The 17,937-nt window shown below is 36.0% G+C and overlaps 1 protein-coding gene across 6 annotated transcripts in view; it reads right to left on the reverse strand.

The window, feature by feature from the left end:
* Positions 1-17,937, reverse strand: part of ATE1 (arginyltransferase 1) — a 70,277-nt gene that overhangs the window by 47,372 nt on the left and 4,968 nt on the right. For 3 of the 6 annotated variants that reach the window (XM_071446420.1, XM_071446418.1, XM_071446422.1), the window contains exons 6-8: positions 16,784-17,013; positions 14,974-15,102; positions 3,787-3,819 (exon numbers count right to left, since the gene is read on the reverse strand). In XM_071446420.1, the coding sequence (XP_071302521.1) occupies positions 3,787-3,819; positions 14,974-15,102; positions 16,784-17,013 (392 nt within the window). Of the gene's footprint in view, positions 1-3,786; positions 3,820-13,944; positions 14,074-14,973; positions 15,103-16,783; positions 17,014-17,937 lie in introns of all 6 variants that reach the window. The other 3 variants (XM_071446423.1, XM_071446419.1, XM_071446421.1) reach the window with 2 other exon arrangements.

Raw genomic sequence — 17,937 nt, forward strand, 5'->3', positions numbered from 1 at the left:
TTTTCACTCAAAGCAAACTCTTCTGAACTTAAACAAATGTCTGTGTGTGACCCCAAACCTCCAAAGAGCAGCACATGGATTTGGTCACTGGACCTCTGCACACTGAGCATTAACATCAGTTAAAACTTTTGGTAAAGCACAATCTGCAGTTATTTCACTAATGCAATTACAGTGAAATGTCATGAACATAAGAGGGTCTATGTTCTGGAACAAACATAATGAGCACAGCACTGATTTCAGGCAAAACAGACAGGGATCTCTGTTACATTAAGCAAATAACATTTTAAAAAGAGTAAGGTTTCCCTCCACCTTCAGAAATTCTCATACAATGTAATCCTTTGTAATGCTTGTCAGTATTACATTTTCTCCCATTCCTCAATGAATACTTGGCTCCTTTAACTCGATTTCCTGTGCACTATCCAGGCAATTCGACCTGCAACAGGTCTAGAATAGGAAACATTTTCCTGAAGCAGGCTACCCCATTTCACACCACTGACATCTCCATTGGGACTGTGTCTGTCAAGGGTGATGGAAAATACACCAGTGACATCAGGGGAGCAAGCCCCACCAGAAAGGGCTTATCTTATCTACCCAAATTTATACACTAGCCCTGGAATCAATCCAGAAGGACCGAAGAATTTCAAATTAACAGTTTATAGTCCTATTTCAATACAAGGAATTATTATAATCTGATGATATTGAAAAAATCCAGGACAAAATGGAAATCACAATTTTCTCTCCAATGTTTACACTGTCATGAAGAGAAAAATACAACATATTCCATGTTCATTCTACCTGTCTTCATATCCTGCTAGCTAATGATTCCATGAGCACATTTGAATGCTCACATTTTATAATCCATTATTAAAATTTAAATATTTAACAGAACTGGCATTATATATAGCCCAATTAGTACCTCCGTGTACTAACTGCTCATAATTGAACTTCAATGATTGTGAGAGCACTAGAATTTCTTCAAAGCACATTGGTAATTCTTTTACTTTAATATTAACAGGTATTTTGCTTATTATAATAATTATAAAAATGTCTATTATAATTATTATGGGTATTGTTATATGATTATTATTATTTGTATTATTATTATTATTATTATTATTATTATTATTATTATTATTATTATTATTATTATTAAATTATAATTATTTTTTGGTATTATTAAATACCAAAAATGTGTCCTGCCTGTACAGTGCATGATTATTTTTCTCTGGGAGGCTTCATGAAATTTCTTATTTTCTACTTTTCCATTTTACCTTCTGCTGTGCATGGAAGATATTAAATTTATGCTATCAAAGAAAAAAAAAAAAAAAAAAAAGCCAGGAAAGCCTTGAGTTCTCTGCTCCAGTGGAAATTATTTGCCAAATAAGCAAAGTGATTAATTCCAGCAGTTCCTTTCCCAATGGCACACACACAAACTTGCCATATGGTAGATTTCTATGCCTTGGTTAGCAACACATTATCCTACTTCCATTAGAGATTGGTAGGACATTCTTTACACATACATTCTGTGCCTGACTGGAAAAGTCTAGAATTTGAGCTACACTGCATCAAATGTCAGTCAAATATCACTTTATAAAAAGATGATCCTGGGAATTACAGGCTTGTAATGGTCTCACTTACTAGTTCTCTTGAAAATTAAAACATATCAATAAACAAAACAATGCAAAACAGAGGCTGATGTGCTTTTTGAAGAGCAAAGACTGAGATTCACAACCATCTTTCAGTTCTTTAGAATCCAAAAGCATCTCAGCATGGTGAATGAGAACAAATGATCACTTGCATAACAGAAAACAGATCACTCTCCATCCTGCTGGATCTATTATATTCTCCAGTGAAGACTGAATAATGCTGCAGCAAACCAAGATGATGATTTTGAAGTATTTTGAAGGATGGTTAAAAAAGAGCTGAATGTAAATAGCTCCAGAAAGATCCTGTAATACTGAGTGATCCAAAAGGCAGAGGAGACACCAAATGTTCATAAATCCATGGAGCATAAATGCATGCTGGAAAACCTATTGCTATAGGCACACCCAAAACAATGGGCATAAATCAGCAGCTCTCTCAGAGAGATGATTTTGACAAGTTTTAGAAAATTGTCAGTTTAATGCTTAACATCGGTCAAGATGAAAAAAAAAATCCAAGCAGCAATTAGAGAATATTTTGAGAATAAAACAAAATTATCCCTGAACTGCCTAACACCATGGTCCATCTGAGTGCTGAGGCTCCTTCCAGCTGCTGTTTCAGGACAAGATGGAGCAATTTGGGCAGGACAAACACTGAGATGACCATCAGTGATGCTGACACAACTGGTCCCTGACATCTTCCTCACTCACTGAGCATCAAAAATAAGGTGGATCACCCTGAACAGTCTGGATTTCCCCTAGAACTTTCTCCCAGGAATCCCCCACCCTGGCAAGAGCAGGGTCCCAGCCCACAGAGTCCTGCAGGCTGTTCCCCTGTGCTGAACCATGACCACCGTTCCACATCTGCCTGTGGGACCTGCTAAAATGGCAAATGTTAAATGCAGCCTCTAAAATCAAAGGATAAATAAAAAAACACCTCAAACAATTCACTTTACATTATGCTGTTTACTGCTAGAAAACTGCATCATTTTCTGCTACTTCATACTGTATCTTTTCTTTAAAGCATTCATTTTTTTCTGCCAGAGCCCATAGCCAAAACAGAAACTAAACTGGATAATAAAATGAGGAAGTAAAAAAGACAGGAAGAGTTTGGGTGTTCATACTATTTGCAGCTAATGATAACATTAAAAACTCCAAAAATTACAAACTGAAAACATGTAAGGTTTAAATTTTATTTTAAATTATTTTTGTTCAAAAGAGTAAACAGACTACACACTGCTAGATTTGCTTGTGGCAACTGTTTCAGAATAAAGAATTTCAAGAATCCCTTGGCCTCTGATACATAACCCCTTTTATTTAACTTCATCTAATTGAAGACATCTGTAGTGGTGCCACACAAAATTTAATTCAAGCTTGGAAATGTCAATAAAAAGTGTCTGTAAGAAACAATATGGGTATAAAGCTGGCAGGGTAGTGTGCATCAACATCTACGTAGCCATACAAAATTAAGAATATAATGGCAGTCTGCTGCACGAGTTGACGAGGTGATAAAAGCCCTTTTCCTATAAAGTCTAATGAGCTCTATTACTCTTCAGCTTTCAGGAATGCAAGGGCCAGTGGACTCAGCAGAGAAAAGCAACAAACTCTGCACACATGGATTCACTCAAAGTGCGACAGATCAAATTACCAGTGTAATTACTATAACCTGACAATTTCATTACAGTCACGCCGTCCTGAGCTCTTTGAGACTAACAAGAAAGACACTGCAAGGATTCCATGGCAGTTTGCTCACTTGAAATGAAGCAACAGCATCTCTCCTCAACTTCTACCTCAAACTGTAGTCAAATACAAGTTTAACAAGTTATTTAGTAATTCATTCTTTTCTTTGCATAGAAATAAATTGAAAACCATGAAAGATATGGCCTTTTGTGCCTCTATTTTTAAATGCAGTGCTGTGAAATTCAGTGGGAACTTATTGCCCAGCAAAGGAGTCCTCAGGCTCTGTGGAAACACAGCAGAACCTTCCTTACCTGTTGGTGGAGACAGGAATTCTGTGCCAGCCACCTCCACCACCTCTAACCATGGCTGGCTGTCTACAGAGAGCAAAGAGGATACTCATAGATTCATGAAACAAAAGAAATGAAATACATTCATTTCCAAACTCCCATCCTGAGTGAATACATACCTCCAGAGGGGAATCACAGAGGAATCGTGTGAACTGCACCAAGGTGGGTTCAGCAGGGTCCAAGAACATGCAAAGCAGAAAAAGAAAGAAAACCATCACCAGTGCATGAGGATACATTAATATTTAAATATACTCTTTCAAATACATATATTTGAAAAGCATCATCAGGCTTTGTTTATGGAAATTTCATTTAAACCCTTAAACTCTCACATTCTGTTTAGAAGTACAAAGAGATATAATAATTAACTATGCAAAGTACTTTATTTTCTATAAAACAGGAGATGGTTTTTAAAAATGTGATGTGAGAGAATTGTCCCCCTGTAGTACAGGTCTGTTTCTGTGTCCTTTACTTTAAATTACACATTAACCTCCTCTGGGACTCATTGCAACAGGGAGTCTTTCCCCACAGTTCCATTGATACCTCCCCTATCACCAAAGCATGGGGCCCTCATACCTCTTAACAGAAATTAATTTACTTTCAAAATTAAAAGCAAGTTCATTTTAATTTTAAAGAAGAGGAAGGGCAAAGAAAAGAAAGAAAATCAACCTCCTGAAAGTGCAAGCATTTCAAACTTGGATTTTTGCCTCAATACAAAATGATGTGCTGCTGCTAATTACCCAAAAAGGCAATGTTTTAATGATCTGGAGCTTGTCCAAGATTCTTAGAGTAATAAAATACAATACTTATTCACTTACTATCATTTACTTATTTCATACAAATACTTCCTTATTGGTGGAGTCCACAATAAACACATTGCAGAGTTCTGGTATGTGTTTAACCCTAAACATTCCCTTGTTAAATAACTACTTTAATAAACAGTTTAATCCCCCCTTTTGTAATGGCTGGGTGATTTAATAAGTCAGCAGTTCCCACACTGCAAAGTAATAGTAAATAGGAATTTCTAATTAAAATTTAGATAAAAAGAATACATATGGACACCTACAAAAACCTGACTGTTGGTAAGATTTTGTTGTCAAGAATTCCATTAAGTTCTGAGATTATTGCTGCCTCATCTTGCTGATCTTGTCCTGCTGATCTATGGATTGATGGGAAACCTTTGGATACAGAAATTATGGAAGAACACTGAATTTCTATGCTGTAATGGTGAAGGCAGGGGATTGTACATTTCCTATAATTTACCATTTCAGATCTAGTCACTATCACTCTAAATTACTCAGAGTTTGGAAGAACAAATGACTGTGGTATCTTAATTAAATTGTAGCATTATTTTGGTTTGGTGGATAAGGGAAAAAGCCCACCAATAATATTTAAAGAAAAAACAAGATAATTAAAATTTTGAATTACTGAGTTATTTTCCTGAAGTAAAAATACAGAGTTACAATTCCTACACTATGAGTGCATCCATCCCTACAGCCAGTGGTTGTAGAAAGTGCAGGTTTCAGAAAAAATAAACCATGTGTAATTAATTTTCATGTCAGAAGACCCCCAACAGTTCTTAATCTGTAACTTTAGCTGTGGAGTGCAAACTAAGCCCTATGGTGAGAAATCTGAGCCCACGACACTTTTCAAATAGTTTTATCAATTCTCCAGGCCCTGCTGCCCAGTCCCTTGGCTCTGAGGGTGAAGGGGAACTTTTGAAGTTTAATAACTTCTGCTGTTACAGCTGCTAGAAAAAAATTCTTAACTGCACCTGAATTTGTATCACAATCTTAAGGGAAAAAAACCCAAGTCTTGTTATAAATTATTTCACCTGATGATACCTGGTGAAGTTCAGAGGTTAGGTAATTTTCTTAAACTAATTTATACATTTATATAAAAAAACCAACATTAGATTCAGCTTCTAAATTAACAAACTCATCTAACACTGCAAGATTATTATGAACACAATTAAAAATTATTCAATAAAGCTTGAAAGAAACACAGCCAAAAGCTGATGTTGTATGTAAAATAACTCAATATGTCACACAAACACAATTCAAATTCCTTTCACAAAGCCATGCTTTTCTAATTTTAATTTCCAACTGATTTACATAAGCTTTTAAAAGCTTTATAATATATAAGAAATCCACATCATTTTTACTTTGGTGCAAGCTAATTACAGCTGCCAGAAGGAATCAACTCAACAACAGGGAGCAAGTTTAAACATAATTATTAAAACTAAGAAGAAACACATCACTGAGAATGAAATCAAAGCGAGAAAAGAAGGCAGAAAAATAAAAAGCAGGTTGGGTTCAACCCAAAGCTCCTTGCTGGAGTAAGAGCATGTGCACAGCTTTAAAAAGAGGTAATAAAGCAGAGTGTTAACACCTGCTCCCTTTTACACAGGGGGAAGAGATTCGGGAGCTAAACTGGAATGGGTTTCACCTGGCAGCCCAGGGATTTCTGCAGGGAAATGCTCCTGATGTCACAGGAGGACACCATGTCCTTCTCAGGACCCTTCCAGGTGCCAGCAGCAGGAGCTGCACAATTATCTGAGCTATTCCACAAAAAGCATTCATTTATCATTCCCCCTTTGACAGCATTAAGGGTTTGCTCATATTTGCAATTCACTGCCAAGGAAAGCTGAGGACTTGCCCTTTTTTTTGGGATACAGAGGGATAAGCAATGAATATGGGATGTGGGCCTTCCTTCTTTTTGTTTTTTAAAATCCAATCTCTGAATGGGATTAAAATAAACCAAGGATTTTGGTCGCATGTTTTTTTTTTGCTTTGTTTTGCACAGAGGTGCAAGGTTCATAAGAAACTAAAAAATAAAGATGGCAAGTCATAAAACCTGCAAATCCAGTTCACCACTTCTGTGGTGCCATATTTTAATTGAAATAATCTTCCTTACCCAAAACAGATTATAATCACTCTTAACCATAAAGTTGTGCAGTGAAAAACTAAAAATAAATCAGTGTTTCAGTAAGTTGCTAACAACACTGTCCCACAGAAAAGAAAACAACAAACCAAACAATAAAAACAAACTCACTAGGAAAATACATTGAAATTGAGATGAAAAATGAAGTAAATTTTTAAGCTTTCTGGAGATTTCAGGAAAATGGGACAAAATGTAGCATTTTTACAGGAAAAGACAGTGCAAACCACCCTTGAACCAGACAATAAATTAGAGTTCAGCAGAGGAATCAGACTTATCCCAGAGCTGGCTCTATTTAGCATTTACAACAACTGCTTACAAAAATACAGACATGCAAAAACAACAGAGTTTCAGAGATATCCACAGACTTACAGGTGAAGAAAGTGCCTTCAAAACTAGGAAGAAGGATTTAAAGTTTACAATGGAAAGAGGGATTTAAAGTTTAAATGCATGTCTCAAGTGTAGTTTTCAGTGCAAGGATGAGACTAATGAAATTGTACATTTATTTCAGTTACAATTCCTTTATGGAGTGACAAATGTCACTGTGGCTTTCTTGCTCAGAAGAAACCTCCTCTTGGTATACTGGAGGCTTAGCAGTATTACAGTAAAGATTATTTAATCTTATATGGATTTACCTAGAAAACACAGTGGCAAAATCAAGAATATAAACTGAGAGGCAAAAAGAATCTGAACTGAAATAATTAGACTGTGGACAAGTTATTTAATTGTCTGGATGCCTAAATTCTTTTGCTTTTAGATTTCATGATAGAATCCATGAATCCACAGCACTGCAGTCACAAGGGCCACACAAATAAAAAGAAGACATTGGGCTGATCTAGAAATACTCAAAGTCCTAAAGTCAGAGCTACCAGGATGTGAAATCCAAGTGCACTGCAGTCAGATGTTCTGCCCTGGCTTCCAGGAGCTGAATAAAAATGTACAGAAGGCTAAAAATAACCACAAAGGCTATTGATTTTTAGGCAATTCTCTCACTGGAATATAAGAGAAGGAAGTAGGTTAGGGAGACCTAAAAGTTTGCAACTGGCTGCTGATACCAGTTTGGAGCTGATCAGAACCTGCTCCTTGGCATTTCTCAGACTACTCACTCAGTTTTTTCTATTGGTTCAAGTGGATTCCTGGGAAGCAATTTAGAAAAAAAAAATAAAGGGGGAGGGTGAAAGAAAAACCCCATTCTACGTATTTCAGTAATTTTTTGCACCTTTTCAAACAGTGTATCTTTTGTGTGTCCTGAAATTCTTTTCTTCCAAGACAAATATTTAGCTAAGCACAAAGCAAAGAGAGAGTCCAGCTACTTTCACAGAGGGAACAGACAGATACTGTTTTTCTACAAGTTTGTCATTATGAAACCCTTGTGAAAAGTTAAATAATAAAACATTTGCTTCAGGAGCAATAGCAATATACTGTTCACTCCTGCTCTCTCTGGAAACTACTGTAGAATTTTTATGATCTTTTATGGAAATGTTTTCTAGCTTGTGTAGCTGCCACATAAGCTTGTTTCAGTTACACTTCAGCTGGGTTTCCTGAAGACAAAGACTGCTGTAAAAAGACTTGAGGTCAGAAATGTGATGCCTCTGATGAGATGACACTTCATTAAGAACTGCTAAAGACACCCTCTGTTCTATCCAAATTAGCCACTGATTATTTCATTGGGATCAAAAATTTCCTCCTCTGAATGAAAAGGCAAAAAAATGTTTTGACTTTTGTTTCATGTAAAATCTTTGATCCAGATCTCCAAAGCTCCACACCTGTACCTATCACTTCATCTATCACATTGCTTCATCTAAAACACAAGAGATTCAGGTGGCAAAATGTTCTGAAATACCTATCTGAAATGATCTAAATGTTCTGAAATACCTATCTGAAATGATCTAAATGTTCTGAAATACCTATCTGAAATGATCTAAATGTTCTCAAATACCTATCTGAAATGATCTAAATGTTCTGAAATACCTATCTGAAATGATCTAAATGTTCTGAAATACCTATCTGAAATGATCTAAATGTTCTGAAATATCTACCTGAAATGATCTAAATGTTCTGAAATATCTACCTGAAATGATCTAAATGTTCTGAAAATGATCTAAATGATCATTTAGATCATTTAGAAAATTTAGATCATTTAGATCATTTAGAAAATGATCTAAATGATCTAAATGTTCTGAAATGATCTAAATGTTCTGAAAAATCTACCTGAAATGATCTAAATGTTCTAAATACCTATCTGAAATGATCTAAATGTTCTGAAATACCTATCTGAAATGATCTAAATGTTCTGAAGTACCTATCTGAAATGATCTAAATGTTCTGAAATATCTACCTGAAATGATCTAAATGTTCTGAAATATCTACCTGAAATGATCTAAATGTTCTGAAAATGATCTAAATGATCATTTAGATCATTTAGAAAATTTAGATCATTTAGATCATTTAGAAAATGATCTAAATGATCTAAATGTTCTGAAATGATCTAAATGTTCTAAATACCTATCTGAAATGATCTAAATGTTCTGAAATACCTATCTGAAATGATCTAAATGTTCTGAAATACCTATCTGAAATGATCTAAATGTTCTGAAATACCTATCTGAAATGATCTAAATGTTCTGAAATACCTATCTGAAATGATCTAAATGTTCTGAAATACCTATCTGAAATGATCTAAATGTTCTGAAATACCTATCTGAAATGATCTAAATGTTCTGAAATACCTACCTGAAATGATCTAAATGTTCTGAAATACCTATCTGAAATGATCTAAATGTTCTGAAATACCTATCTGAAATGATCTAAATGTTCTGAAATACCTATCTGAAATGATCTAAATGTTCTGAAATATCTACCTGAAATGATCTAAATGTTCTGAAATACCTACCTGAAATGATCTAAATGTTCTGAAATACCTATCTGCAGGTATTTTATAAATCATCCTGAAGCTGGGGTAGAGCTGGATCACAGCATTTTCCAGGTGATTTGTATTCTGCAAGATCTTCCCTGCATTTCTTACCCAGAAACAAGGATTTTTGGTGCTGAGCAAGAGTTAAAGCATTTGCAGATAAGGACTGCTCTTAGCAAAGCACAGACAAGCCATTACACAGCTTTCATAAATCCAGTGGAATTGGATCACCCAAAGAGCCAAATCTTGGGATTATACAAGACACAAGTCCATTCTTCTTATTCTCAGATCATCCTTCCATATATTAATCTACACATTTTCTCCCAGAAATATAACCAAAGGCTATTAAAAGTTACTCAATTTTTAAAATCGATTCCAAATCCATATTTATATCTTTCTCTGTGCATGAACTATTACAACAAAGCTGTAATAGCATTTATTATTTTTCTTACGAGAAATGAAAAAAAAAAAGGTGGACAAGCCCTCACCCACATGATTTTTTTGCATAATTATTTTACTCTTGATATGCTGATCAGCTCAATAATTTATGGTCCAGCTTAGCTTTCATTGATGCCACAGGGTACCAAGGTTATTTCAATAGAAGGAAGCTCTACTCTCATCTCTCTGCTCATTAGAGGTCTCCATTTCTCAGTTTTTCTAAGCTTTCATGATTTCAATTTCTTTTTCTTATAGCTGGACCCATTTCACAAAATAAATATAACCACCACTAAGCCAGGAAATAACCCAAACCCTTGCAATTCATTACATTTGTGGGGGTTTTGTATGTTACAGACACAGCTCCTCATGCTAAGCATGATTACATCTTCCACTGCTTTAAAAACAACCCAACAAACAAGAAAGCAACAAAGGAAAACAAAGCCATTGAAAATAAAAAAGAAAAAGACAGCTCTGTTATCCTGGGAATGGGACCATCACTTTGAACCTGAGATAAAGAGCCACATCAAGCATTTTCATGAAGGGTCAGAAGAACTGCAAAGAATGGGGCAAAGACTAATCCAGATTGTTTCAATAGCTTCCAAAAATCAGCAGCTCAGAACGTGGCTAATTCAAGAGCAGCCATAGATAAACTTCTCCAATAGGCAGGGATACACCTATATTCCTAATTTCCATTATTTTATCTGAACTCCTTCATTGCTATTTATACTTTTAACTTCACAATCTGTTCAGGTTCCCCCTAATTCATCTCATTTTCTCCAACAACTATAATAAAAATACATATATTCCTCAAACAGTGGATGCCCATGCATTTACACAGTAGCTTAATAAAGTTTTGTGCTCCCACAGAGGAAAACTGAAAAACCAATTTTTCCTCAGCCATACTTAGGAGCAAGTACTATAAAGAAACCTTCAGCATGAAAATTGCCTGCTATGTTTTTCCTCATGACACCAATTCCATACAATACAAACATGCTGACATAAACATTCTTCAGTGCCAACAAGTTTGTGTAACATCAGGAATTGACTCCACTCCAAAGCACAGACAGAACCAGGTCAGTTTTGAAGCTGAATTCCTGCAGTAAGTGATCCAAAGTTCTTGAGAGGGGTGAAAGGATTTCCAGGGTAAATTCAACTTCAACCAGACCAACTAAGAAAAAAAAATGGCATAATGAATATTTTAAAAGACTATGCAGAAAATAGTTGTGGCTTTCATGCCAAGATAAAAAGCAATTTGAATTTTTTTTTCTTTTGCAATCTAAATTGGTTTTAATTCCAGGAGCAAGGGAATACTTTCAACTGTTCCTAGAATATTAACCTATTTGGCAGAGAGACAATATATTTTTACCTTAGCCAGTCCTCTCCTTGCCAGTGAAAGAGGAACAGAAGATTCTGGTGATGCTTCCATAGAAAGCAAAGTTTCATCACAAGTCTGGAACTTGGGAAAAGTTGATTTCACAAGTTTCCACCTTGCTTCTTATTAGAACAAACAGAAGTCACTGCCTCACTCAGGAATCAGTACTGCATCACCAAAATGTGCTGCAGGATTCTCCCCAGCAAAATCTCCAATTATTTTAATGAACACACTGCAATTGGTGCTGTGCAGTCTTCAGCAGGGAAACAGAAGGAAAGGAGGAAAAGGCAAAATTTAGAGAGACTCAGCATCATGAAGGGCACCAAAACACCAATTATCACTGGGCTCAAACTGGCATTAACCAGAGAGTGCCAACAAGTTCAATTCCACAATTCCCTGCCCTGACAATCCTCACATAAACTCCTGATGGAAAGCTGTATTTACATTACTGAGGGGCAGAAAGGCCTTCTCCACACTCACTGTGCAATAACCAGCTTCATTGTTTCCATATCTTTTGTTACTACTGGGAACATTTGAATAGTTTTTCCCATTAGCGTTATTCTCAAATAACCACCAAAATTCTAAATTGATTTTCAGAATTGCTTTTTAATATAATACGGTTAATATTAAACTAGCCTAGCAACAGATAGTGTATTGTAATGCCAACAATCTAAGAATATATTCCCAAAAGAAGTTGTTAATATGTCCCATACCAATCTTTGTATGATTCTGAATTTAAATACAGGCAGGTTTCTAAATATGAAGTGTTCAGCCAAATATAAAGCTGTAAACTCTTCCTAAACTAGAAACTTTCCAAACACAAAAGTGTGGAGGACTCTCCCTGAAAAAACCCCAAGAATCTCACAGAGTAGTTTGCACAAATTAAAAGTGAAAAAATCCTGGATATTTGCCAGTTTAAAGCACAAAGCAGACTGCTTCCTATCCTGATAAAAGGTCCTGTGTATAGCAGAGAATTTTATTCCCTTTGCTTAAAAAACTCCTTGGTTCCATAATGTCTGTAGGATATATTAAAAAGTCTGAAAAAGAGGAAGCAGAAAAAGTTTTGAGGTCTTACAAGCAGCATTTTCTACCCTCCCTCTCAATAACTTGGATCAGTTTTACCCTGCTTGGTACCTTAGAAGTGACTCAGGTAACTCTTCCCACACAAATTCAATATTAAAAAAAAGGATTCTAAACTACATGAGAACACATTTTTGTGCAAAACATGCTTCAGTTTACTTCCTGCAGAGATCAAATACAAAATGTTGATTGAAGGGAGAGTGTTACTTCCTAATTGTGAATTAAAAAACCTTCTTGTCCATTTAGTGTCTCATGGACACTAAATATGATTTACCAAGGCTGAAAAAGAACCTAAATTCAAACCCACCAGCATCAGACCAAGTTTTTACATTCAGTAGATGCTTCAGAGAAGGTTTTTATGTTTCCCCTGGAATTATCTAAGCCTGCACAAACATGAGGCCAAAGAGAGGAGAGAAAGGCAAAGCAGGGAAACCCCTATGGCAAGTAATAAGGAAAAAGAGGATAAAAATCTGTTACACTACTAGCAGTGAACAGAAATCCATCTCCTTCCAACAACAACTCCCAGGACAGCCTTTACACCTCCAGGTGGTGGAAACCTGACTGTCCCTAACACATCTTTCCAGGCTGAAATGCTTCCATCATGGCAGAAAAACCAAGTCTCTAATCTGCCCAGGTAATGCTGGGTACAAATCTAGTAAATAGCTCAGTTTCTCTTGGCATGCCTCCAACTTTTACATTTTTATAATTAAACCCACTTAGGCCAGCAATTATAAAAAGGGTAGAGACTACTACTCACTGTTATGAGACCTATTATTTTACTAAACAAAGTGAAATGGATTTTATGGCTTTCCAGAGTAGCATTACAGACATCTCACAAAAAAAATAAAAACCCAGCTCTCCTTACACTCTTGAACTAAAGCCAAAAATTATGATGTGGTTTTACAATTCTACCTGGAAAGCAGCCCCAGTTTACAAGGTTTCACTTCTGCAGATAGTTCACTCTCAGGAACAGAAAATCCTCACTAGGTGACCAATAATAAAGTTGCACATCTGCAATAGACAGAGTGAGAGATCTGAGGTAGCATTTTCATTAATTCTGCCAATGAGGAGGTTGTGCCACCTGCCAGAGAAATGGAGAACTGCTGCTTGTTCAGAGCCCCACGAGTATTTTTAATTATTTTTCATTTATTAGATTAGGATAACAGCCTTTTAGGAGCAGGGTTCATCCATATGCAACCTATTCTCATCAAGCCTCAGATGATCAGCTGGTGAGAGACTTCTGCACTATTCCTGCTGTAAAGGGGAGTTCCAGGTGAGCAGTGTGCTCAGCAATGGAATGGGAGTAAAACTGAGATTTTTAAAACCTTCACCTGTTAAATTAAGCAGAAACACAAAAAAATTAGGGAGAAATATAAAAAAGACACCAAAGAACTTGAAAGCAGGAGATGATTTTGCCATCAAGAAAACCTCGGGAATGGCAATTTCAATGATTTAATATTTAGATTAGCATTTCCCAGCATCTGGGTGTGCATTTGAAGAAGCTGTTGGCAGAAAGGTGCATGCAGTGAACTGTACCTCGTTCTCCCCACAGTCAGAAGGTGTGTCCTTGTGTACAGACATCTGATACTTGGCAAATAAAGTGGCAGATTGGTTGAAGGATGATTTGAACTGGGGGTCCTCAAAGGAGACAGGTACTAACCTCACCTTCAGAGCAAGGGAAATAGAAGCATTCTGTTTTGAGTGCATGCCATCACATAATCTGCTTCTGAAGGTCAGGCTAGTGAAAGATCTCCTCCTATGCACTTCAAAGCCTCTGAAGTCAGTTTTCTACCTTAAACATAATAATAAAATAGCTTCCTATTTTTACTGATAGCTAACAAATTTTAGTTTTACTGCACAGTCTCAAGGACTTCTTAAAATGTTTTATTTTTAATGGACATCACTCATTGATTGCCCTGGTTCAACAATTACTTGTTCTTCCTACTCATACTGTTTCTCCAAACTCATGATACATTTTTTCCCTTATAGAGATGTAACACATCTGACAGTTCACTTTTACACTCCACCTATTCATTGCAGGAAGCAGCAACAAATTATAAATTCAGATGGAGTCCACACAGGTTACTTTTTAAAGGCTTAAACTGAAACTGAAGAGAATTATTTCACTCTGGTGAACCTTAAATTAACAATTTGTGTGTGTGACAAACTTTTGCTCACATGTTGGCCCTGATCATTGTATCCTTTTTATGGAAACACTCAAACCAAAGCCAAGAAGAACAGTTACCAGGCTGAGTGTCCAGCTGGATTTAGCTCTTATGGGATTTGTATTTTTAAGGGCCATCTCTATCTCCAAGAGCCTCACCCTCTCCATTTCTTACCCAACAGCATCCATAACTTTTCTGCCTGCAACTAAAACCAAATATCTGTGGTACTCACAAAGAAGTATCAAGAGTTTGCACTTTCACGATGTTGATTTTATTGGATACAGTATTTTACAAGCTCCTGAATATACAATGGATATAAAATCCACATTTGTTTCTCCTAGAAACAGGACATGTGAAATGGAGGGGAAGCTTTGCATAAAATTAAATTTGGCCTTCTGACCTGATTTATGGTTGGTTTATCAGGTGGGTCCTTGTGAATGACCATCTGGTAACGTTTATAGACCTGGTAAGACTCCTGAAATGTGGCTTTGAACTGTGAACTTGGTGGAGATGATCTCACCACCCTCACCTTCAGAAGAAGTTAAACACATTTATTATTAAAATATCATGCAATGATTATACATTTATACATTATATAAACATCACAACAGAGAGAAATTTTACCCTCCTCCTGCATAAGGGCCATCACAAATTAATTACTATTAGCCAAGAGTCTTTTAATTCTCCAGTTCAATTTGTGCTACTGAAGGTTTTTAAATTGACACTGAATAACACAGAAGGTTTTCAAACTGCAAATTAACTAAAATGCTTAGAGAGGAACTACACAATTTTCAGGAAATAATACCAACAAATGGTATGCAGATCATCATTTTAAAGAGATTTTCTGTGCTACTTAAATATTCTCTCATAGTTTCACACTACACTGAAAAATACTTGAAAGGCTTGGAAGACTCAGCTCTCTGCTCTTCACCCAAAACCCATTTTTATGGCAATAATCCCAAGGGGATTTCCAGGTACTTTTGAAATTGAAAAAGGAAGGTGAAGCAATGTTTCCATACTCAATTATGAGTTAACCATAACTAGGAGTTACCAGTCCTCACACCATCACCATTAAACACACAAAAATAATTTTAAAAAGTAATCTATAAATTAAAGATTCTTCTTAGTAAAAATCATTGCTCCCTAAGCAAAAAGAATGCTACCCCAGAGGCAGCAGTGCATGTCTTTTCAAAAATATTTAAGGTCATATTCATTTCAAAAACTATGCAATTTTCAGAATGGTTGTATTTTCACAAAGAGCAAATGTTTTTTAATATTTCTAATCTTCTAAAAACATGCTCAGACAAAGCCATCATTCTTCTGTTAGAGAACTCCTCAGGAAATGTGAAGGAGTTAGGGAGACAAATCAATTTTGTGGCTTCTAGTCAGCAAATATTTTCATTTCCAGTAGCATCATTGAAAATGATCAAGAAAACATTTAGTTAGCTTTCCAGCTTATGGAAAAAATAGCAGGAAAAATGGTTTTATGATTAACAAATGTTATAAAGTCCAAAAGTCTTCCAAATTACTGTCTCATAGATGTAGTGGCAACCAGTGTATTAAGAAAACTTGTTTATTCACATTTTTACAGCTTTCAAAGACATCAACACACACCAATGATGTGTGTAAAGAGCAACTACCTTGTTATCTGATTAATTTTATGAAGTTTCTGCATGTCAAGTTCCATTAGCTTAGGTAGTTTAAGTATTTATATATTACAGACCTAAACAGTGAATTTCTCTCATTATTTAACACTTGGTTAATTCAAAGTTTTTCATTTTCAAGTCACTCTGTATGAAATTAATTTGCAAGTTATTTTGGTAACTGAACTGCTAGGACATTGCAGTACAAGAGTACCCTCCTGTGGTTAAAAAGAGTGCAGCTGCACCATGAGTGTGTAATTTATATAAATACATATATATATACATACATATATATATATGTATATATACACACTCCTATGATGCATATCTATATATATATCTGCATATCTATATATCTATATAACTATTTCTATATATATCTATATCTCTATATCTATATATATAAATATATATATATAAAAATATACATCATTCAGTACCACATGTATTTCAAGATTTAAGCCACAACTACTCCATAAAGCCATAAATACAGACTTAAGCTTTTCAAAAACTCCTTAACTGGACCTTTCCTTCATCTGCCCCCAACAACACTGAACAAGAGATTACCTCTAATTTGTGTCGTGCATCATCAGGGAGAGGGACAAACACAAAGTCTTCAATGTTTTTAGGCTGGTTTGTTTTAGATTTAGAGTTTTGCAAGAGGAAAGCTTGATCTCCTTGAAGTTGAGAGCCTTCTGCTGTGCCCATCTGGTTCTGCAGGAGCTTCTGGAGTTTTCTCTCTTTCCTGATGTCCTTTGCTTTCCGACACGGGGGCTTGCTCAGATCAGCTCCTTTCCCTGCAAGGGCACAGGCAGAGAGTTAAACACCACACCTGACAGCAAACAGCTCTCACCTCATCACTGGATGCAAATGGCTAAAATCACCATTTACTGCAGCCTGGGCTCTGAACTCAGCATGACCTTTCACATTTACAACCACCAACACCTGATGCTCCACTGATGCAGTGATTCTTCCACAGCTTCTTACTGCAGCACTAATCTGGACTCACCTTGACCATTTCACCCCAAAGCCAAGGCTGTGCTTAAAAACTTGAAATACAATCACAAAATCACTGAGAATTGTTCTTCTGCATTCAAAGCCTGTGTGTGTGTGTGTGTGTGTGTGTGTAGCTACACCACAGACTCCTGTAAAGACACACACCCCAAAATAAAGCATTAATTTTTTTCCTCACCTGGAATCCATAGGCAGGATGTAGAAATGCTGCCAATGCTATTATGGTCATGTAATGGAAAAGGCCACAGAAGTTTGCATATTTGCTTAAAACTACCTTCAGATTGTCTGTTTTAATCAATAAATTCACTTTTTGCAGCTTAACAGATAAGTCATTTATAGAATTCTATTTGTGAAGTGGTATTTGCTAAAAGGAGAAGTCAAACCCATGCACTATTTCCCACCTTGATCCATGTGTTCCTTACTAATACAAGAACTGTGAGTTGTAAAGCAACACAGATCCAAAGACACGAGGGAATTACAGACACTGTGTGACCTGTCCTCAGGCAAACAAGTCAGAGGAAGAGTTTATTTAAAACTCTTATGATATATTTGAAGAATGATTACTTCATCTGTATTGGGATCTGTTTCATGTCTTGGATCTTCTGTAAGCTGTAAATTAGCAAGAAAAACTTCTTCAAGCAGTGACTGTGCCTACACAGATATAAGCAAACCTTCTTTTCTATCTGAAACTGTGCAGAAACAGACCA

The sequence above is a fragment of the Agelaius tricolor genome, unplaced genomic scaffold (assembly GCF_023055355.1).
Source record: "Agelaius tricolor isolate 1412-34295 unplaced genomic scaffold, bAgeTri1.0.p SCAF_22, whole genome shotgun sequence".
Classification (NCBI taxonomy): Eukaryota; Metazoa; Chordata; class Aves; order Passeriformes; family Icteridae; genus Agelaius; species Agelaius tricolor.